General features: G+C 28.6%; 1 protein-coding gene across 1 annotated transcript; it reads right to left on the bottom strand.

Moving 5' to 3' along the window:
* Positions 1 to 155: 155 nt before the first annotated feature.
* On the bottom strand, positions 156 to 14,706 carry LOC111614013 (dehydrodolichyl diphosphate synthase complex subunit DHDDS-like). Its single transcript, XM_023355390.1, has 7 exons — positions 14,514 to 14,706; positions 12,260 to 12,490; positions 9,461 to 9,546; positions 8,290 to 8,406; positions 4,491 to 4,592; positions 477 to 693; positions 156 to 404 (listed from the first exon to the last, which is right to left on the bottom strand). Exons 2-7 carry the CDS (start codon positions 12,479 to 12,481, stop codon positions 177 to 179), a joined length of 972 nt encoding a protein of 323 aa, XP_023211158.1. The 5' UTR covers positions 12,482 to 12,490; positions 14,514 to 14,706; the 3' UTR covers positions 156 to 176.
* Positions 14,707 to 15,829: the final 1,123 nt, after the last annotated feature.

The following is a 15,829-nucleotide window of genomic DNA, read 5'->3' as shown; positions in this document are numbered from 1 at the left end:
GGAAAAAAAGGGGATAGTGTCTATTTTTCCATTCCTGGTAATTGTGTGAGTGACAACTTATGAAGTTAAAACTGTATTGAAGAAACAAAAATTAATATGTATAATTCTAATTAAAAATGGCTGACAGTATAAAGAAATTTTTTTCAATTCATAAATTTAATATTCAAATTTTATTTTTAAAAATCATCATTTACTTCTCCATTTTTTTTTATTTCTTCCAATTTTCTTATACGCTTATGCTTCAGATGGCATAGAAAATTATTTATTCTTTCCTTTCTCTTTAAAATATAATCCTGCAATTTTTCTTCAGTTAATTCTTCATCTCTAAGTGCAGATATAGCATGCCTGTAAATCTCTCTCTCTGTCTGTTGTTTTCTAGCTTCAAAATGTTTCTCGCGACCAGCCTTAAAAACAAAGGACACATCATTATTATATTTTGCAAATTATTTTACTTAAATATTTTTAAAATATCTTGCCTTTATATATTTAAGGGAATGTTGATAACTCCAAATAGAAGCAAATAAATGCCAAATACTGTATTCTGGCCACAACACTTTCACAAATGTTAAGAGTGAATAGCTACTCTGCCAAAGAAGAAAATCACTTAACCGAACTTCGCCTGAAGTTCTTACAAGTAAATCGGGTTCCGAACTGTTATACATGCACTGGTCAAGAAGTTCTTCATCTACATCTCTATATTAAATAAATAATATAATATTTAATATAATTAACATAAATATATTACATATTGTTATATTAATATATTTAATATAATTAAATATTATAAACATTTTAAAATAATGCAGTTTGTTTGTATGCCATGATTAACTTTTGATATTAAATAATTATGCAGAGTTTAGAAAAAAAAACTTTTAAACTTTCTCTTTCTGCCTTGTGGGCACTAAGAGGGCTTTTTTTTTTTAGCAAGCCCATTATGAGTTTTAGTACCCCACTGTGGGCCTGGCTGGGTCATCAGAGATAGAGCCCAATTTATCTGAATGGACCACTCTCGACAAATCACTCGTGTTTTTTACCCCGCTCCCCAGAACAATAGGCTGTCACTTTAACCACTTGGTCATCAAGCCGTCCTTTTCTGTTATATATTTTAACAATTTAAAGTTATAAAAAAGCTACTTGTTTTTAGAAAATATTAAAAGTTAGGTTATAAAATAATATAATTGAATTTTAATGTATACTTTTGAAAGATAACTTCCAACATTTATGGAAATTTTTCTGCATAAAAATTGTACTTATGAAATTTTAATTTTCCACATTATATTTGGTGCTAATTAAGATAAACTGTGATTTATGGATTTCATCTGGATAAAATTTTAATATTAATTCTAGAAATGTAGACTAAGTTGGACAAACTGCAGAAATATCAAAAAGAAATTATGAAAATATTTTCATAGTTAACCAAAATATACCAAAAGTGTCAATAAATTATCGTAATGATGATGCTTTAGGATGTAGATATTTATGTCATCATCAAATATTAATAATTATCATAAACTTATCTTACAGATTTGTTAAAATTATCTGATACATCTCAGAATTAAATTATTTATTACTTTCTACAGATATTAATGTTTTAATAAGAAGAATGAAGTAGTAATCCATTTAAAGCAAAACTATGCTCTCAGCTGAACAGAAAAACAATAGTAGTTCAATACAGTGTGCTTATGCTCATTTCAGATATTTCTAAAATTATCACATACAATAATACACCTACCTACAATGAATTTAGTGATTAATAAATAATCTAAATAATTCAACAAGTTTTGTTAAAAAAATAAGTATCTTTCAATTAGTTTTACTACAAATAAAAAAAAGCTGGCAAGAGCTCTTGCATGATTCCTGCTACTCATAATTCACAAAGTTAGTTATGCACAATGCCATCTGCTATGAGATTTTATTTTTATAATAATCAGTAATATATAAATATTATTTTTAAAGGCAAAAGGCTTACTTTTGGAGAGGAGCCAGTTTTTAAAGAAGATATAAAACTAGTAACAAGTAAAATTTTCAATATGTCGACCCCACTGGAGATATGACACATGACCTCCCTTTATATCATCACTCCCTTGAACCTTAATTACCAAAATTTATACCATCAATGCATCAATATGCAGAAATAAATCTGCTATTTCAAAATTTTTGGTTTATCTAGTTCTGAGATATAATACAAGATAGATGACAATATACATAAACACCCAATTCTGTAGGTTTTTTTTTTCATATTTTGACTCCTGGAAAGTCAATGTCAATAAATGCAAAAAATCAGGAATCAAACTTTGACCAGTCACCATATTCTATAACAGTCAAAAAAGTAAAAACATTTTTGATGATAAATTTTTTATTAACATTTAAGTTTAGTTGAAACTTTTATTTGACTTTTGAGTATACGAAAAAAAAATTAACAAAATGTAATCCATAACTATCTTAGCTTTCATTTTATTGCTAAAAATAGTGATCAATCAAAAATCCCAAAAACATTTAAGCTCGCAATATGCACAGGCATTCAATTAAGACTAAGTTTTTATGTTTTAGAATTAGATTTACAATTGATGTAAGATCAGTGATTTAGAATTTAACTCTACTTGATACAATTTAAAAACACTAACTATATCTATACAATTTAATTGAAGCAGAATTACATCTGCAAAATAAGTCTCCAAAAGATAATAAAAATATATGCAGACATTTTTTTTCAACAACATATTAAACAATAACAAAAAGTTTAGTACAGTACCCAAAGAATTTGCAAATGGATACAGATTAAAACTAAATTGCTAAATTGTTCTTAAATTCACTTCTACTGTTCTTACAACTTATTGTATATTGACATTGAGTAGTAGTTTTGAAGTCTGTGTTGAATGGTCAAAAACATTACAAATGCCACAAGAGAAACTCAACACTAAGCTTAAATCAATTTTGGTTAATCTGGGAATTTATCATCATTTTTTGATTATTATTCTTTGTCTTAATCTAAAGAATGAAACTGATGATTATGAGTCTCCTGATAACAAATGGTTTTATTAATTTTTTTTTATTAATAAATAAGTTTCAAAAGTAAACCAATACTTCTTTTTTCAGTATTTTGTAATGAATTCTTAATTTCTATAATTAATCACCTTATTTGCCCAATCAAATCTTATTGAATGCTTCTGTAAATAATTATAAAAACTTAAATATAAATGTTAAGTTATGAGACATTTGAAGATTGGTGCAGCAGACATTTCTATTAAAAAGTCAAACAGAATTTTTATTTTCTGTTTCTGTATTTAAACAAGCCAATGACAATTTAGTGCATTTTCTCAACTTCTCTAAAATTTCAGCAAAATTCCCAAACTTTAAGAGTAAAGAATGAATTCTTGAAATTTTCAAATTTTTCAGGATTGTAGGATCCTTGGAAACATTATCATAAAACTTTCAATATTGTAAAAAAGGTACAAAGTACAAAATTGTCTGTGTACATTGTGTATTGTTTCATTAAGAAGAAATTTTACTTTTAGACTGTAGTTTGTAAAAAAATTAATTATTCAAAATATATAGAATCTGTGTGTGGTTAAAAACATATCTTGTTCATTTTTGCAAAAAAATTAATTATTCAAAATATATAGAATCTGTGTGTGGTTAAAAACATATCTTGTTCATTTTTGCATTAAATACATACATTATAATTGTTAAATTATAATTATAATTATTTTCTGGTTCTTTTCACCCTGTATTCATAGATGGCTTTTTTATCAAGCCCATTATGGGTTCAGCCAAGCCTACAATGGAGCAACTGGATAGTGAGGGATAGGCCCTGATATATCTGGAGTGGACCACATCATAAAAAAATTCTGGGATTTTTCAACTTATCTGTACTTGTTCTCAGGTTTATCAGAGAAGTAGGGTGATGTCTTAACTGCTCAACCATTTGGCAATCAAGATGATAGATTTGAAGTACAGTATTATCTTTTAAGAGAGAGGTTGAGGCAGACGTTTTAAACGTGTAAACGTGTAGGACGGACGTTCGGTGCCGCTTTCCTGTAAGCCTAGAAGTTTGACGATGGTGTTTGGAATGTCGAGCGTGATTCCACCGACTATCCAAACACCATTGTCAAACTTTTAGGCGCCGAACGTCCGACCTACACGTTTAAAACGTCTGCCTCAACCTCTCTAAGGATCTGTGCTAAGAATGTGCTGATTGAGCTAATCTGATTACCAATGCTTTTGGCTTATTTATTTTCATCATACTAATTGAAGTCATTGATGATTATAATACCAAATCCAATGTTCAAGAGTTAGCAATTCAAATCTTCAGCAATCTTTTACCATTATTGATATTCTCAATTATCGATAATGAAAAAAGATAACTTATATTTCTATTATCTCTCATCCAATAATTATTCTTTTTATTGAATCTCTTCACATTATTTAAAATTACTATTTACAGATCATTTATTCATAAAATAAATTTTATATAATAAAAATATACTAACTCAGGTTTCAGAATACCATCTGAAACTGCTTCTGCTATTTCATTTGCTGCTGTACTGATTTCTTCTTGAGAAGTATATGCAAGACAAACATTGATGAATAAACTAAAAATAGAAAAAGCTTTTATCAAATTTTGTATCATGAAAATACTATTATTTTCATAGTTATAATAATAAACATTGGTGTGATATAACAATTATATTATTTAATATTACAAATACTGTTTAAATTTATAATTGTTATATATTTATGATAAATAATTTTGAATTAAATACAAAATATCAAGATAGTGCCTCTCTGATAACAAATTATTGAAGGATGTCACTCTAGACCAGTGGTTCTCAACCTTCCTAATGCCGCCACCCTTTAATAGTTCCTCATGTTGTGGTGACACACAACCATAAAATTATTTTCATTACTACTTCATAACTGTAATTTTGCTACTGTTATGAATTGTAATGTAAATATCTTATATACAGGATTTATTTTCATTGTTACAAATTGAATGTAATTAAAGCATAGTGATTAATCACAAAAACAATACAGTCGATCCCCCTATAACACTGTAGATAATCCCGTGTTATATGAATTCCATGTTGTACGAGTCACTTAGATTTTACAAATTGTATGTAATTATACAGTATATTGTGAAATATTTATTTCTAATTACAAGTAAATGAAATTTTGTCTTGAAGCATGGTGTAGCATGGGTAACAGTCTTAATATAACAACAGTAAACTACATTTCTACATTTTGCAACAGTATGCATAAAAGCCAATGTCAGTGTGAAGATTGAGACTGCTTCTTTCTCACCAGATCAGAAATTCTTGGGGCAATCTTTGCAAGAGCACAACACAGATACATCTTCCACAATAAGTCTTCTTCTGTATTTAGACTTGATAACCAACAGGCTGGAAAATCCTGTTTCACAAAGATATGTTGTTGGAAATGGAAGAAGGCACAACACAGTCTCAGACACAACAGGATAGAACTGCAAACACTTGATTCAGAATTTTGTAACTGGCATTGTAGAGAAATCAGTTCTCTCTGCATCACTGTTAATAAATTCAATGAAGATGTCTCAGAAACATCTTCAACTTTGACCATGAATAGGCTTCTGGCAAGTGCAAATGAGGTGTTAGGTAGATTTGGAAAGTATGATGAAATTTCGTCTGTAAGCATGTGCAAGTGCTCTTTCACAGAAATTATCATCGTAATCCTTTCGTCTGGTTCAATGTCATGTTTCTCAAAGAAAGCAGATAAGGTAGGTAACATGTAAATTTTATTTTCATCCAATTTTTTTTTACCAAAGCTGAAGTTTCATTTGGAATGATAGGATCTTTTCAGACAAATCGAGACATGTTGCATTTGGTCCTTGCAGTGATAAATTTACTCATTCAAGATGGCAAAGATGTCAACCAAGTAAGCTATCTTCTACAGTTCACTTTTATTGCTGAAAAGTGCTTCAAAAGTGTGGTCTTGCTTTCTGATTAAAAAACATTTTGAGTTCATCACAAAGCTCAAAAACATGTTTTAAAACTTTTCCTCTGGACAACCATCTCACTTCAGTGTGAAATAGCAGAACATTGTTTGGCACATCCAACTCATTGCACAGTTGCAAAAACAGTCTACTGTTTAAAGTGCTCACCTTTACAAAATTGACAGAACTTACGACGCTTTTTATTACTTCTTGTAACTCTTGTGGCAGCGTCTTCATTGCTAATATTTGCCAATGAATCATACAATGAGTTCCAATAATACAGTGAGTTTGGTGACTCATTTAGGCAACTCCTGTGAAAGAGTCGTTCGACCTCCAAAGGGCTCGCAATCCACAGGTTGAGAACCGCTACTCTAGACCATTCTGACAAAACTGTTCTATTGTTTTACCTTTTGCTCTCTAACAGATTTTCTAGAACTCTGTTAGAAAGCATGTGAAATTAGTATTTTGAATGTAATATAGGAAGAAATAGCAATGAAGTGTGAGTTAATCTAATTCTATCAATCATTTCACAAACTACAAGTAGGTTCAACTATAGTAGTTTAAAGACTGTTGCTGGAAAGTTACTGTAATAGTTATGTCAGTAAAAGAGGAAAATTCTAATATTAAGCAGTCTTGTAGCTATAAAATATATCAGTGGACTTCACTGTAAAATATAAAACATCAAAGCTAATTATTGATAGAAAGATAATTTTTTGCAATGTTTGTCAAAACAAGTCATAGCTGAGAAGAAATACAAAATTGAAGAACACAGAAATTGCTTACCAAACTTACAATTTGTTAAGTAAAGTCAATTTTATGTAAAGATGATGCACAGTTACATGTAGAAAATGACTTTAGTAAATCATAATTTTTAAGTGTTTTAACATGGAAGAATTTTCTATTTTCTCAAAAAACATGCTAAGGCTTGCTAGAATATTTTTAACACTGATTCATTTAGAAAACAAATGGATATTTTATGAATATTTTTGTTGGATTCTTGCTGTAACAAATATTACCCTTTTTAAAACTGAATATCTTTGCTATACAATAATTCTTAAAAAATTATTCTCATAAAGAAAACATTAAGTTGAAAAAATTCTACATAAAAATTATTTGCTTGCATGTTGCAAAGAGATTATGGACAAACTCAGAATATTTACATGTGATGATTGATGAGTCAACTGATAGAAAAGATAATCTTTCTAATATGAATATTGAATGCACTAGATATGTATATTAAAACTTTTCTAATCCAATATTCTAATTAATAAGTTTAAAAATTTATGCTTTCATGCATGCAAACTGTTAAAAAGGTTTATAAATTTTGCTTTGAAAACTGTTTTGAAATATGTATTTTTGAAAGTGGTTCATTTTAAAATGGATTTTAAAATAGTAAGCATATTTGAACAGCCTACTGAAAAAAATCAGATTTTAGATGCTAAAAACAAAATTAGAATTTTAAATATAACAAACATTGTAAAGCCCAATGAGTATATATAAACATCCAACAATCACTTAAATGATCAAGCTACAATTCAGCTATTTTAAATACTTAATACATATTAATTTGCTACTAGAGGTAGTGCCATCTCTTAACTAAATCTAGTAGCAAATTAATTTGTATTAATTATTTAAAATAGCTAAATTGTAGCCCATTCATTTAGGATTATTGGATGTTTATAAAATTAGAATTTTACTACCTTTAGTAAAATTCTAAATTTTACTAAAGGTAAAATTTAAAAATTTTAAATTTTAAAAGCTATGTACAATAAAATTTTATATATTGTTAATAAAAATACTTAATTTTAAATAAAATAGTAATAAAAATTTTTAAACATGTTAGACTAAAGTTCTATAGTGTAAAAAACAAAAAAGATTTCACATTTTTCCAACTGTGTTAAGTCAAAATCATGCAATTTAAATATACCTTCAATCAAGGGTTAGATGTCTTTGTTAAATCCATGCTTAGTTGTATGCAGACAAGAACTGTTAGAAAGAGCTCATTATGAAATTTTTACACTTGAAACTTATGAACATTCATGAAAAACAATTCATGAATGTTCAAAATTTATACTTTAGCAACTTTCAACACTATAATGTAAAATTTGAACAAATAAATGATAAATATCTTTAAACTTATACAAGATAACAAATTATTCATCAATTTTTTATAACAATGTGTAAAATGTAATAATTTTGTAATAATAAATTTGTATGAAAATCTTTGTCAATCAAAATATAAGTTTTTATATAAAAAATTAAATTCAGTTTAATGCAATTTTAAATATAAATGAATTTTGATAACATTTATAAAAACAAACCTATTGTTGTGCATTGAATATAAAACAACATCAGCAATTGCTTTTTGTATATCATTTGGAAGAAGATTTATATCACCAAGCACTCTCACACAAATACCATATTTATCAATCTTCTCTCTATAAAATTAATATACTTAAATTAAATAAGGAGTTTAGTTAATAAATATAATAATTACAAGATTCAGTTATCAAATACTCTAAGTATTACTATTAACACAAGCATTATGATTTTATATTTCAAAAAATTAATTCCACAACTTTATTCACTGCTACAAAAAGAATTCATTCAATAAAAAATACAAAGTATAATTATGAGAATCCAATTCTCTGTCAAATAGGTATAGATAGCATTTGTTTAAAATTCTAATGTACAATGCATGTTTATACTTTGTGTAAACAATTATTAAACATATGTCTGATAACATTACAGGTCTCTTCCCTGCCAAAATCTTATAATTATGAAATACAGCATTTGTCTGTTTTCTTTTTATTGTTGATTAAACTTTTTAGTCTTTTGTTTAAGGCTTCTTCAATTAAAATGTTAAAGAAAATAACACCTTCCTAACCTTATCATTTAAACATCAAAACTTGGAATTTGAAAAACTACAATGTTTACAAGTATTTCTTATATCCTGTAAGCTCATTGTCTAGATCAGTGGTGCTAAAACTATTGTGAGAATCGCGATTCATTTAATTAAATAACGTGGGAAATATATTTAGTTTTTCAAAGTTATTTACAAAAAGGAAAGATACAATATCACTTTTTCACTAGAAAAGGAAATCAACTTCGTTTCCCATAAAACCTTATCTACAAATTTGACATCCATCTGGCACTAGCAATTCACCCCCTTTCCATGTCCTCATACATCCCGTTAGTAACCATGGATTCTTTTATATAATTGGACAGAAAGGATGATAAAAAGGGTGATTTTCCCATCATTTGAGGCAGTCATCCAAAGAGTAGATTGCCATATGAGACGCAGTCAACATAAGTCCAACTTTGCCACATAGACACAGGCAGTCAACAGAAATATGACATTGCCATAGAAGACACATAGTCTACAAAAGAACAGATCTGCCACAAAAACAACAGTAGTCCACAAGAAATTGGGGAAAAGTGCCATAAGAATCTCTTATCCGCAAATTTAACTTGTGCACCATAAGTTCCCACCTTGAACTACGCCCATGAGTCGAAATTCCACTGCAGTCATCCTTCTGCATCAACGTTTTGTCATTGATACAAGAGTGACTCCAGATCTACAGTTGAGGTAGTACATCTTAATACTTCTAAACACTCTCTCTTGAGAATAAGCTAGGGATTAATAATCTCTAAATAACTGTATTTTATTTGTTATTTCTTATTAAATAATGTTTTGGTTTTGTTACTTTATCATGGTCTCATTCTTGAACTCACGTCCATGCAAAAATCCTATCACTTGCCTACTGTCCCCTCTCGGAAGAGTTATCTAAATTACACAGAAGCATGCCTAATGCTAAATTTTAGGCTGGTGTCAGGAGCCTGACAAGACCAAGATTCTATGATCTTGTAGTCTATCTTAATTTTAATATAATCTCCACCTTACAACCCTGCAGGCGGATCTTCCAGATCTATAGCTGAATAAACAGTAGAGAGATTACACTTATCTACCCCCAGTTCCTCACACTATATCCCCAGGCCAAATCTGGCGCACACCATACATTAATCCTGTCCATACACATTTGTCACACATCATTTATAAATGATAGAAATAGGCCTACATTTTGTATTTACGGAATATATAAAATATTTGTGGCCTATCTACTCATGACTTATGCACAATTTGGCTCACCAATTAAAAAGTTTGGGTTCTACTAATCTAAACTAAAAGGATATAAATTTTAATATCTACAATAACTGTACATCATTAAAAAATAAAAATTTTGTATATAATAAAAAAAAATTTGTTATAAATAATAATTACATGTAAAACAACTAAATTTCTTTAAAATAATAACATAATATAAAATATAACAATCTATGTTTACAGAAATCAAAGAAATCTTTAAACCCTTTGTTATGTTGATAAATCAAAAATATATTCTTATTTGAAAAAAATTTCTTGAATAGCTTTAAATTGAAGCTGTAGTTCAAATCAAACAATATTCTATACAATATAAATTTTTAATGACTTAATTCATGTATGTTTATCAATTCATTTGTGAATTGATTAGCATATATAAACCAGATGATGAACCAGATATGAAGAACCATATATGATAAACCACATGTGTTTATCAATTCATGAATGAATTACTAAACACATCTGCTTTCAAAGGAACATTTCTTAATTAATGATTCAATCTTAATTAACAAAACGGTTTTATAAATAATAGTTAATTGTTATATATATCATATATATATATATAATTTACCAATAAAAGTTTCAAAAGTAGATTCTATTTTCAATGAGTTATCTATTGAATTTAAATAAATTTACACAATCAAATCATAATACAAATAATTTATTTATCATTACTAAATATCAATTTATTTATTCATTTATTTATTTATTTTATGCTATTAATCTCATTTGATTCATATATAAATATAAATTGAAAATAAACAGTTAAAATTACTTGTATTATTAATATTAAAACTTTTATGCAGAAGCACCTGAAATGAAGAGACTTGCAGTTAATTATATCTAAGAAAAGATAAGTCTAAATTTAGCATTTAATAAAAAAGAAAAAAGATACACAAAAAGTACCAAGTTGGCTAGAATAGCATAGAATCTGACCACTGTGAGAACAAAGCTTGCATTTCAATCAATATGCTATTTTTCTTTGATCTCTAACTTTCCAATGAATATTTGACCATCATCCATAAGACAAAAGCAGTTTAAGCACAATATTAGCTTCTCAATCTCTTATCTTGTGACAATAGTAAAATCTTTTGCTGTCAATATATAATTAAGTCTGCATAGCCTAAGAATGATCTTTATGATAAACAATAAAAATTACATAGATAATGGAATTAACATATACTATTCAATAAAATCTACATAAATTTTGGCAACTTAATATTACATTAATTTAAATATGAATGCTATATCATTAATTAATTGATTGTCACTATTAATATAATAAATATATATATCCAAAATAGAATATAAAATATAAGACTTAATAAATGTTATTAATTGATAATAATAATATCCTCTCAATTAAGTTAAGCCATTCAGTATTTTCTTTAATAAGATTGCAATGTTATGGATGTAAATCAATCAAACAGAAAATTTTTGGATTAAAGTGATTTCACTGATATGTCCATTTTCATATTTTCGATTTTTCTATAATATCAATAGTATTCTTTGTCAACTTCTTATTTTTAGTTCTATCAAAAAAATATTCCAATATTTAAAAAAAAAATTCATATTCTGATTATTATAGTTCAATTCACAACCACTTCATTTATCTAAAATATCTTTTATTTTTCTACAAAAGAAAAAAATGCATAATATACCATTTTAATAAAGCCAACCACTGCCATTGTTATATGCCATTGGGCTATATAACAGCTATATAGCCTGTTGGCATGCGGCAGTGGTTGGCTTTATTATTGATATAATGTATCGGGTTTTTGTAGAGTTGTTTGTTTATACCATTTTAATTTCATCAATATGATATAGAAATATTACATATTTTATTTTAAAACAAATGTAACACATTTTAATGTTTTAGTGTTGATAATGTTATCTAATACCCAAATAAAATATTTATATTGTACTTATAAATATTAATTGCATAAAAAAATTTGAAACTGTTTGCATGAATTTTTATTTCAAGATTTCATTTTCATTATAGTTTTTAAAAAATATGTATATAATTTATTCAAGGAAATATCAGGATTTATTCATTGTAACAAATGAATGAAAATACGTTACAAGTTTGAAAACATAAGATTAAATTTTTTAAAAATTTATTGGGTTTATGAATTCTCATTTCTGAAATACATTAGAACTTTTATATTTACCTCTGATAATTTTTTAAATCCATGAGTATGGCCATCCACTCTGTTTAAATTTAACTTGTCAGCATATCTTCTATTACCATCCATAATAAATGCAACATGTTTAGGAATATCACCAGTCTGCAACACCTTGATAACAAAAGATTCTAACCAGGTACGTTGTACTTTTTCCAACCAAACCATTTTGAATACCTAAAATTAACATAAATAAAAAGAGTTACATTGAAATTATAAAACTACAATAATAATTCTAGTTTAACTGAAAGATATTACTCTATTTATATAAACACAATCTTGACTTATATGATGTTAGTGATTTTCATCCTTAGCAATACTAGCCGTAATTTACTATTCATTTTCAGCTAAGATTTTGAATATGCAAATTTCATCATCCAAATACTGAAGTATATCTCTCAAAATTTACATTGATAAATAAAATTTTAGGGGAAAAAACTTAAAAAATTTGTACAAGCTATTAAAAGACATGTTACTCTATAAAAAAATTATAGCAAATTAGAAAATGAGAAAAACTATCTCAAAAGTTTACTGAAAATAACTTCAATATATGAGTAGTATAAAAGGGCAAGTTCAGCTTTGCATATCATATTGAAAACAACAAACTAGACTTATTGTAATATTTAAGAACATTTAAATAAATATTGCAGATGAAAAAAAATAATTGTAACTTATCAACTTTTGGAAAATCTCAAAAAAAATTTCCAAACATCGAAGGTCGTTACTCAAATAACAAAAATCATTAAATAATAATTGAATTAATTAAATAATCATCATTAGAACTGTAGCATTTTTTAATGATGTTTTGAGCAAATTTTGTCACAGTAGGCATGTTTGATGATGGAGAAGATTCAAATAAAGTTGATTTAGTATCTTTTGAAAAGATTGAATTGGACTGGATTGACAAAGAAAAGACAAATCAAAAACATATGCAATCTATAAATGGGGGAATACCTCCTGTGAGGAGTTTAATGGAAAACTTGCAGATGGCTTTATTCAAATGTTAAACACATGAAGAAAACCCAGAAAACCCCATATGGCCAGTTCATTGTTAGGTGCAAACCACAACCATCAGTGTTCATTAGTTTTATCCACTTGGCCATCTGTGGGACCACCTTCTACAGAGATCAATTAAAAAATAATTTAATTGATATAGATGAAAGATTTACTGTGTGTAGAATAACAATAACAGTGTGGTTAAAAATTATTTTCACTGCATGATTACATTTATATTTATTTCATTTTCAAACCAGCATCTTTCCATCAAAGTGAAAAAGCTTTTTGTAAAATACTTGGCAAATTTGTAAAATTGTGGAAATTGCATTAATTTATACATTAATAGAATTCCATGTCATATTCTCATAGTTTCTTCATTTATTACAGGTATGTAATGTGCACTAACAAATCTTTCATCAAAATGAAAAGTCACACACACATCTTATTAATTCTTTAAGTGAAATTTGGGAAAAGGGGATAAGAACTATTTGTTTTACTTTATTTAAAGTTCTTTTGGGAGCACCAGCTCAGCATTTTTATCCAGTTTTACATACAAGCAGGGACAAAACAAGCTCTAAATATTAATATTTACCTAAATCACTTTTAATGTATAAAAATCTATTAGTACGTAGAAAAATATGCTTTAAAAAAAATACAACGCGCAAACAACAGCAGAAGCCACGACACCTAAGTCTCATCGAATCCACATACTAGCATTAATATTACTGACTTAGATAGTTCTAAGTTCGCTTACCGCACCCTCTAGACGAGAGTTTGACAATCGCAATAGATGAGACAGTGGGTTCGACAACCAGAAAAATTGAAACTAATTACAAACTCTATTATTGGCCAGGGCCTAATACGCTTGTCTACTTCTCTACCTGTCAGGTAAAAAGAATTCATCAAATTATAAAAGTGCTATATTTGTATTGATTAATGAAGTTTAAAGGAATTAAGTGTTTAATTGTGAAAAATTTGATGTATATATTTTATATTAAATTGAAAATTAACCTCTAAGAATATTTCATGTTTTGGCCTTCTATAATATTTAATTAATGTATCTGGTTACTAAGATTATGTCGCCATATCATAGAAATAATTGCATTGAATTATATCAACGTGACTATAATTAATTGTAAATAGAGTATTTATACAGTCATTATTATTAGCATGTAAAACTCCATTCGGGTTCAAATATACTCACTATTCGTTAAACAATCATATATGAAGCATTTTATCTATTTAATGTAGTCTTATGAAACAATCTTGCGTATTCTGAAATTCGGATAATTCGGCCTTCGTATATTATCTTACGTCAAAGGTCATGACTTCATCGTTAGCACCGGTTTATATCAAAAGACACGAACCTCTCGTCTGTTTTTTTTAAAGTGTTGCCATCTCTTATAAGCTTAATTCGTCGGCTAGAAATTACAGAAATGATCGAATTTTTAGTAAAATTATTTACAAAATAATTATTTTTATTACAAAATTTGTAAGTTGAAGCAAAAAAGTTCGAAAATATTATGTTCATTAAGAAATGTTTACATTTTTTTTTTAAACCATTACCGCCCTACGGGTATTAAGAACGCCTCTTTAAGCAAGCCCATTATGGGTTCGGTCAGGCCCATATGGAGCGGCCGGGTGGTAAGAGATGGGGGCCGACACAAGGACTTTAAACTCCTTGGGGCCGACATATCCGGTCGGAGCATTCCTGGGATTTTTCGACCCGTCCGGATTCGACCCTAGATCGGTAGGCTGTCACCTTGACCGCTCGGCTATGCGGCCGTCAATCCCTACGGGTACTAAGAGCCTTTTTAGTAAGCCTATTATGAATTCGACAAGGCCCACAACGGGATGGATAGGCGGTGAAGGGTGGAGCCAACGGATCCGGATGAACCACCCCGAAAATTTTCTGGTGTTTTTCCCACATTCGTCCGGATTCGTTTCCGGGTATCCAGAACAGCAGGTTGCTACCTTAACCTCTCGGCCATCAATATTTAAGTTTTTAAAACATTGGTATTAAATGGAAATTGTATTTTGCAAGTCTGTAATTACTAATTAGTCATACCGACATGAGGCGACAGCCTGGCACATCGCAAATATTAGGAGGCTTGCGGCGCGTCGCTTCTCGAGCCGTTCCGTAAACGTTGAATTTTTTTCAAAAACAACATGTTCGAGTGGCCGAGAAAACACTTTCTCCAAGTGAATCGTTCTTAAAACGCATCATTATGGATGATGAAACACAGATCTATATGCTTTGACAATAAATCAGCTTAACAATCGAGTGAATGCACTCGAAAGTGAAGCGAGACGGAAATGACCACGTCAAAGTCAGTCAAAAATCGAGGACGTGCTGTTTTCTTCAATTGTCCTGGTGTTCTACATCACGAATTCCTTCCCACTGGCCAAATGTCAACAGACAATATTTGAGTGTTTTGCGTCGCTTGTGTGAAGCAATTCGTAGAAAACGATCTGATTTTGCACCATGATTAGGGGCCGTCCATAAATTACGTAAGGGCG

Source organism: Centruroides sculpturatus, unplaced genomic scaffold (assembly GCF_000671375.1).
Source record: "Centruroides sculpturatus isolate CEXI.00-Female unplaced genomic scaffold, Cexi_2.0 scaffold1951, whole genome shotgun sequence".
Classification (NCBI taxonomy): Eukaryota; Metazoa; Arthropoda; class Arachnida; order Scorpiones; family Buthidae; genus Centruroides; species Centruroides sculpturatus.
The sequence above is the reverse complement of the archived record's forward strand: the minus strand, read 5'-3'. Positions and strand labels throughout refer to the sequence as shown.

Excerpts from the sequence above, each read along its gene's own strand:
- LOC111614013 (XM_023355390.1), bottom strand. The coding sequence starts at position 12,481 with ATGGTTTGGTTGGAAAAAGTACAACGTACCTGGTTAGAATCTTTTGTT. Across the intron at positions 9,547-12,259 it reads ATTTCAGAAATGAGAATTCA|ATCTGGAGTCACTCTTGTAT; the intron begins TAAACCCAATAA and ends CCTCAACTGTAG. Across the intron at positions 405-476 it reads ATTCCCTTAAATATATAAAG|GCTGGTCGCGAGAAACATTT; the intron begins GCAAGATATTTT and ends TTTGTTTTTAAG.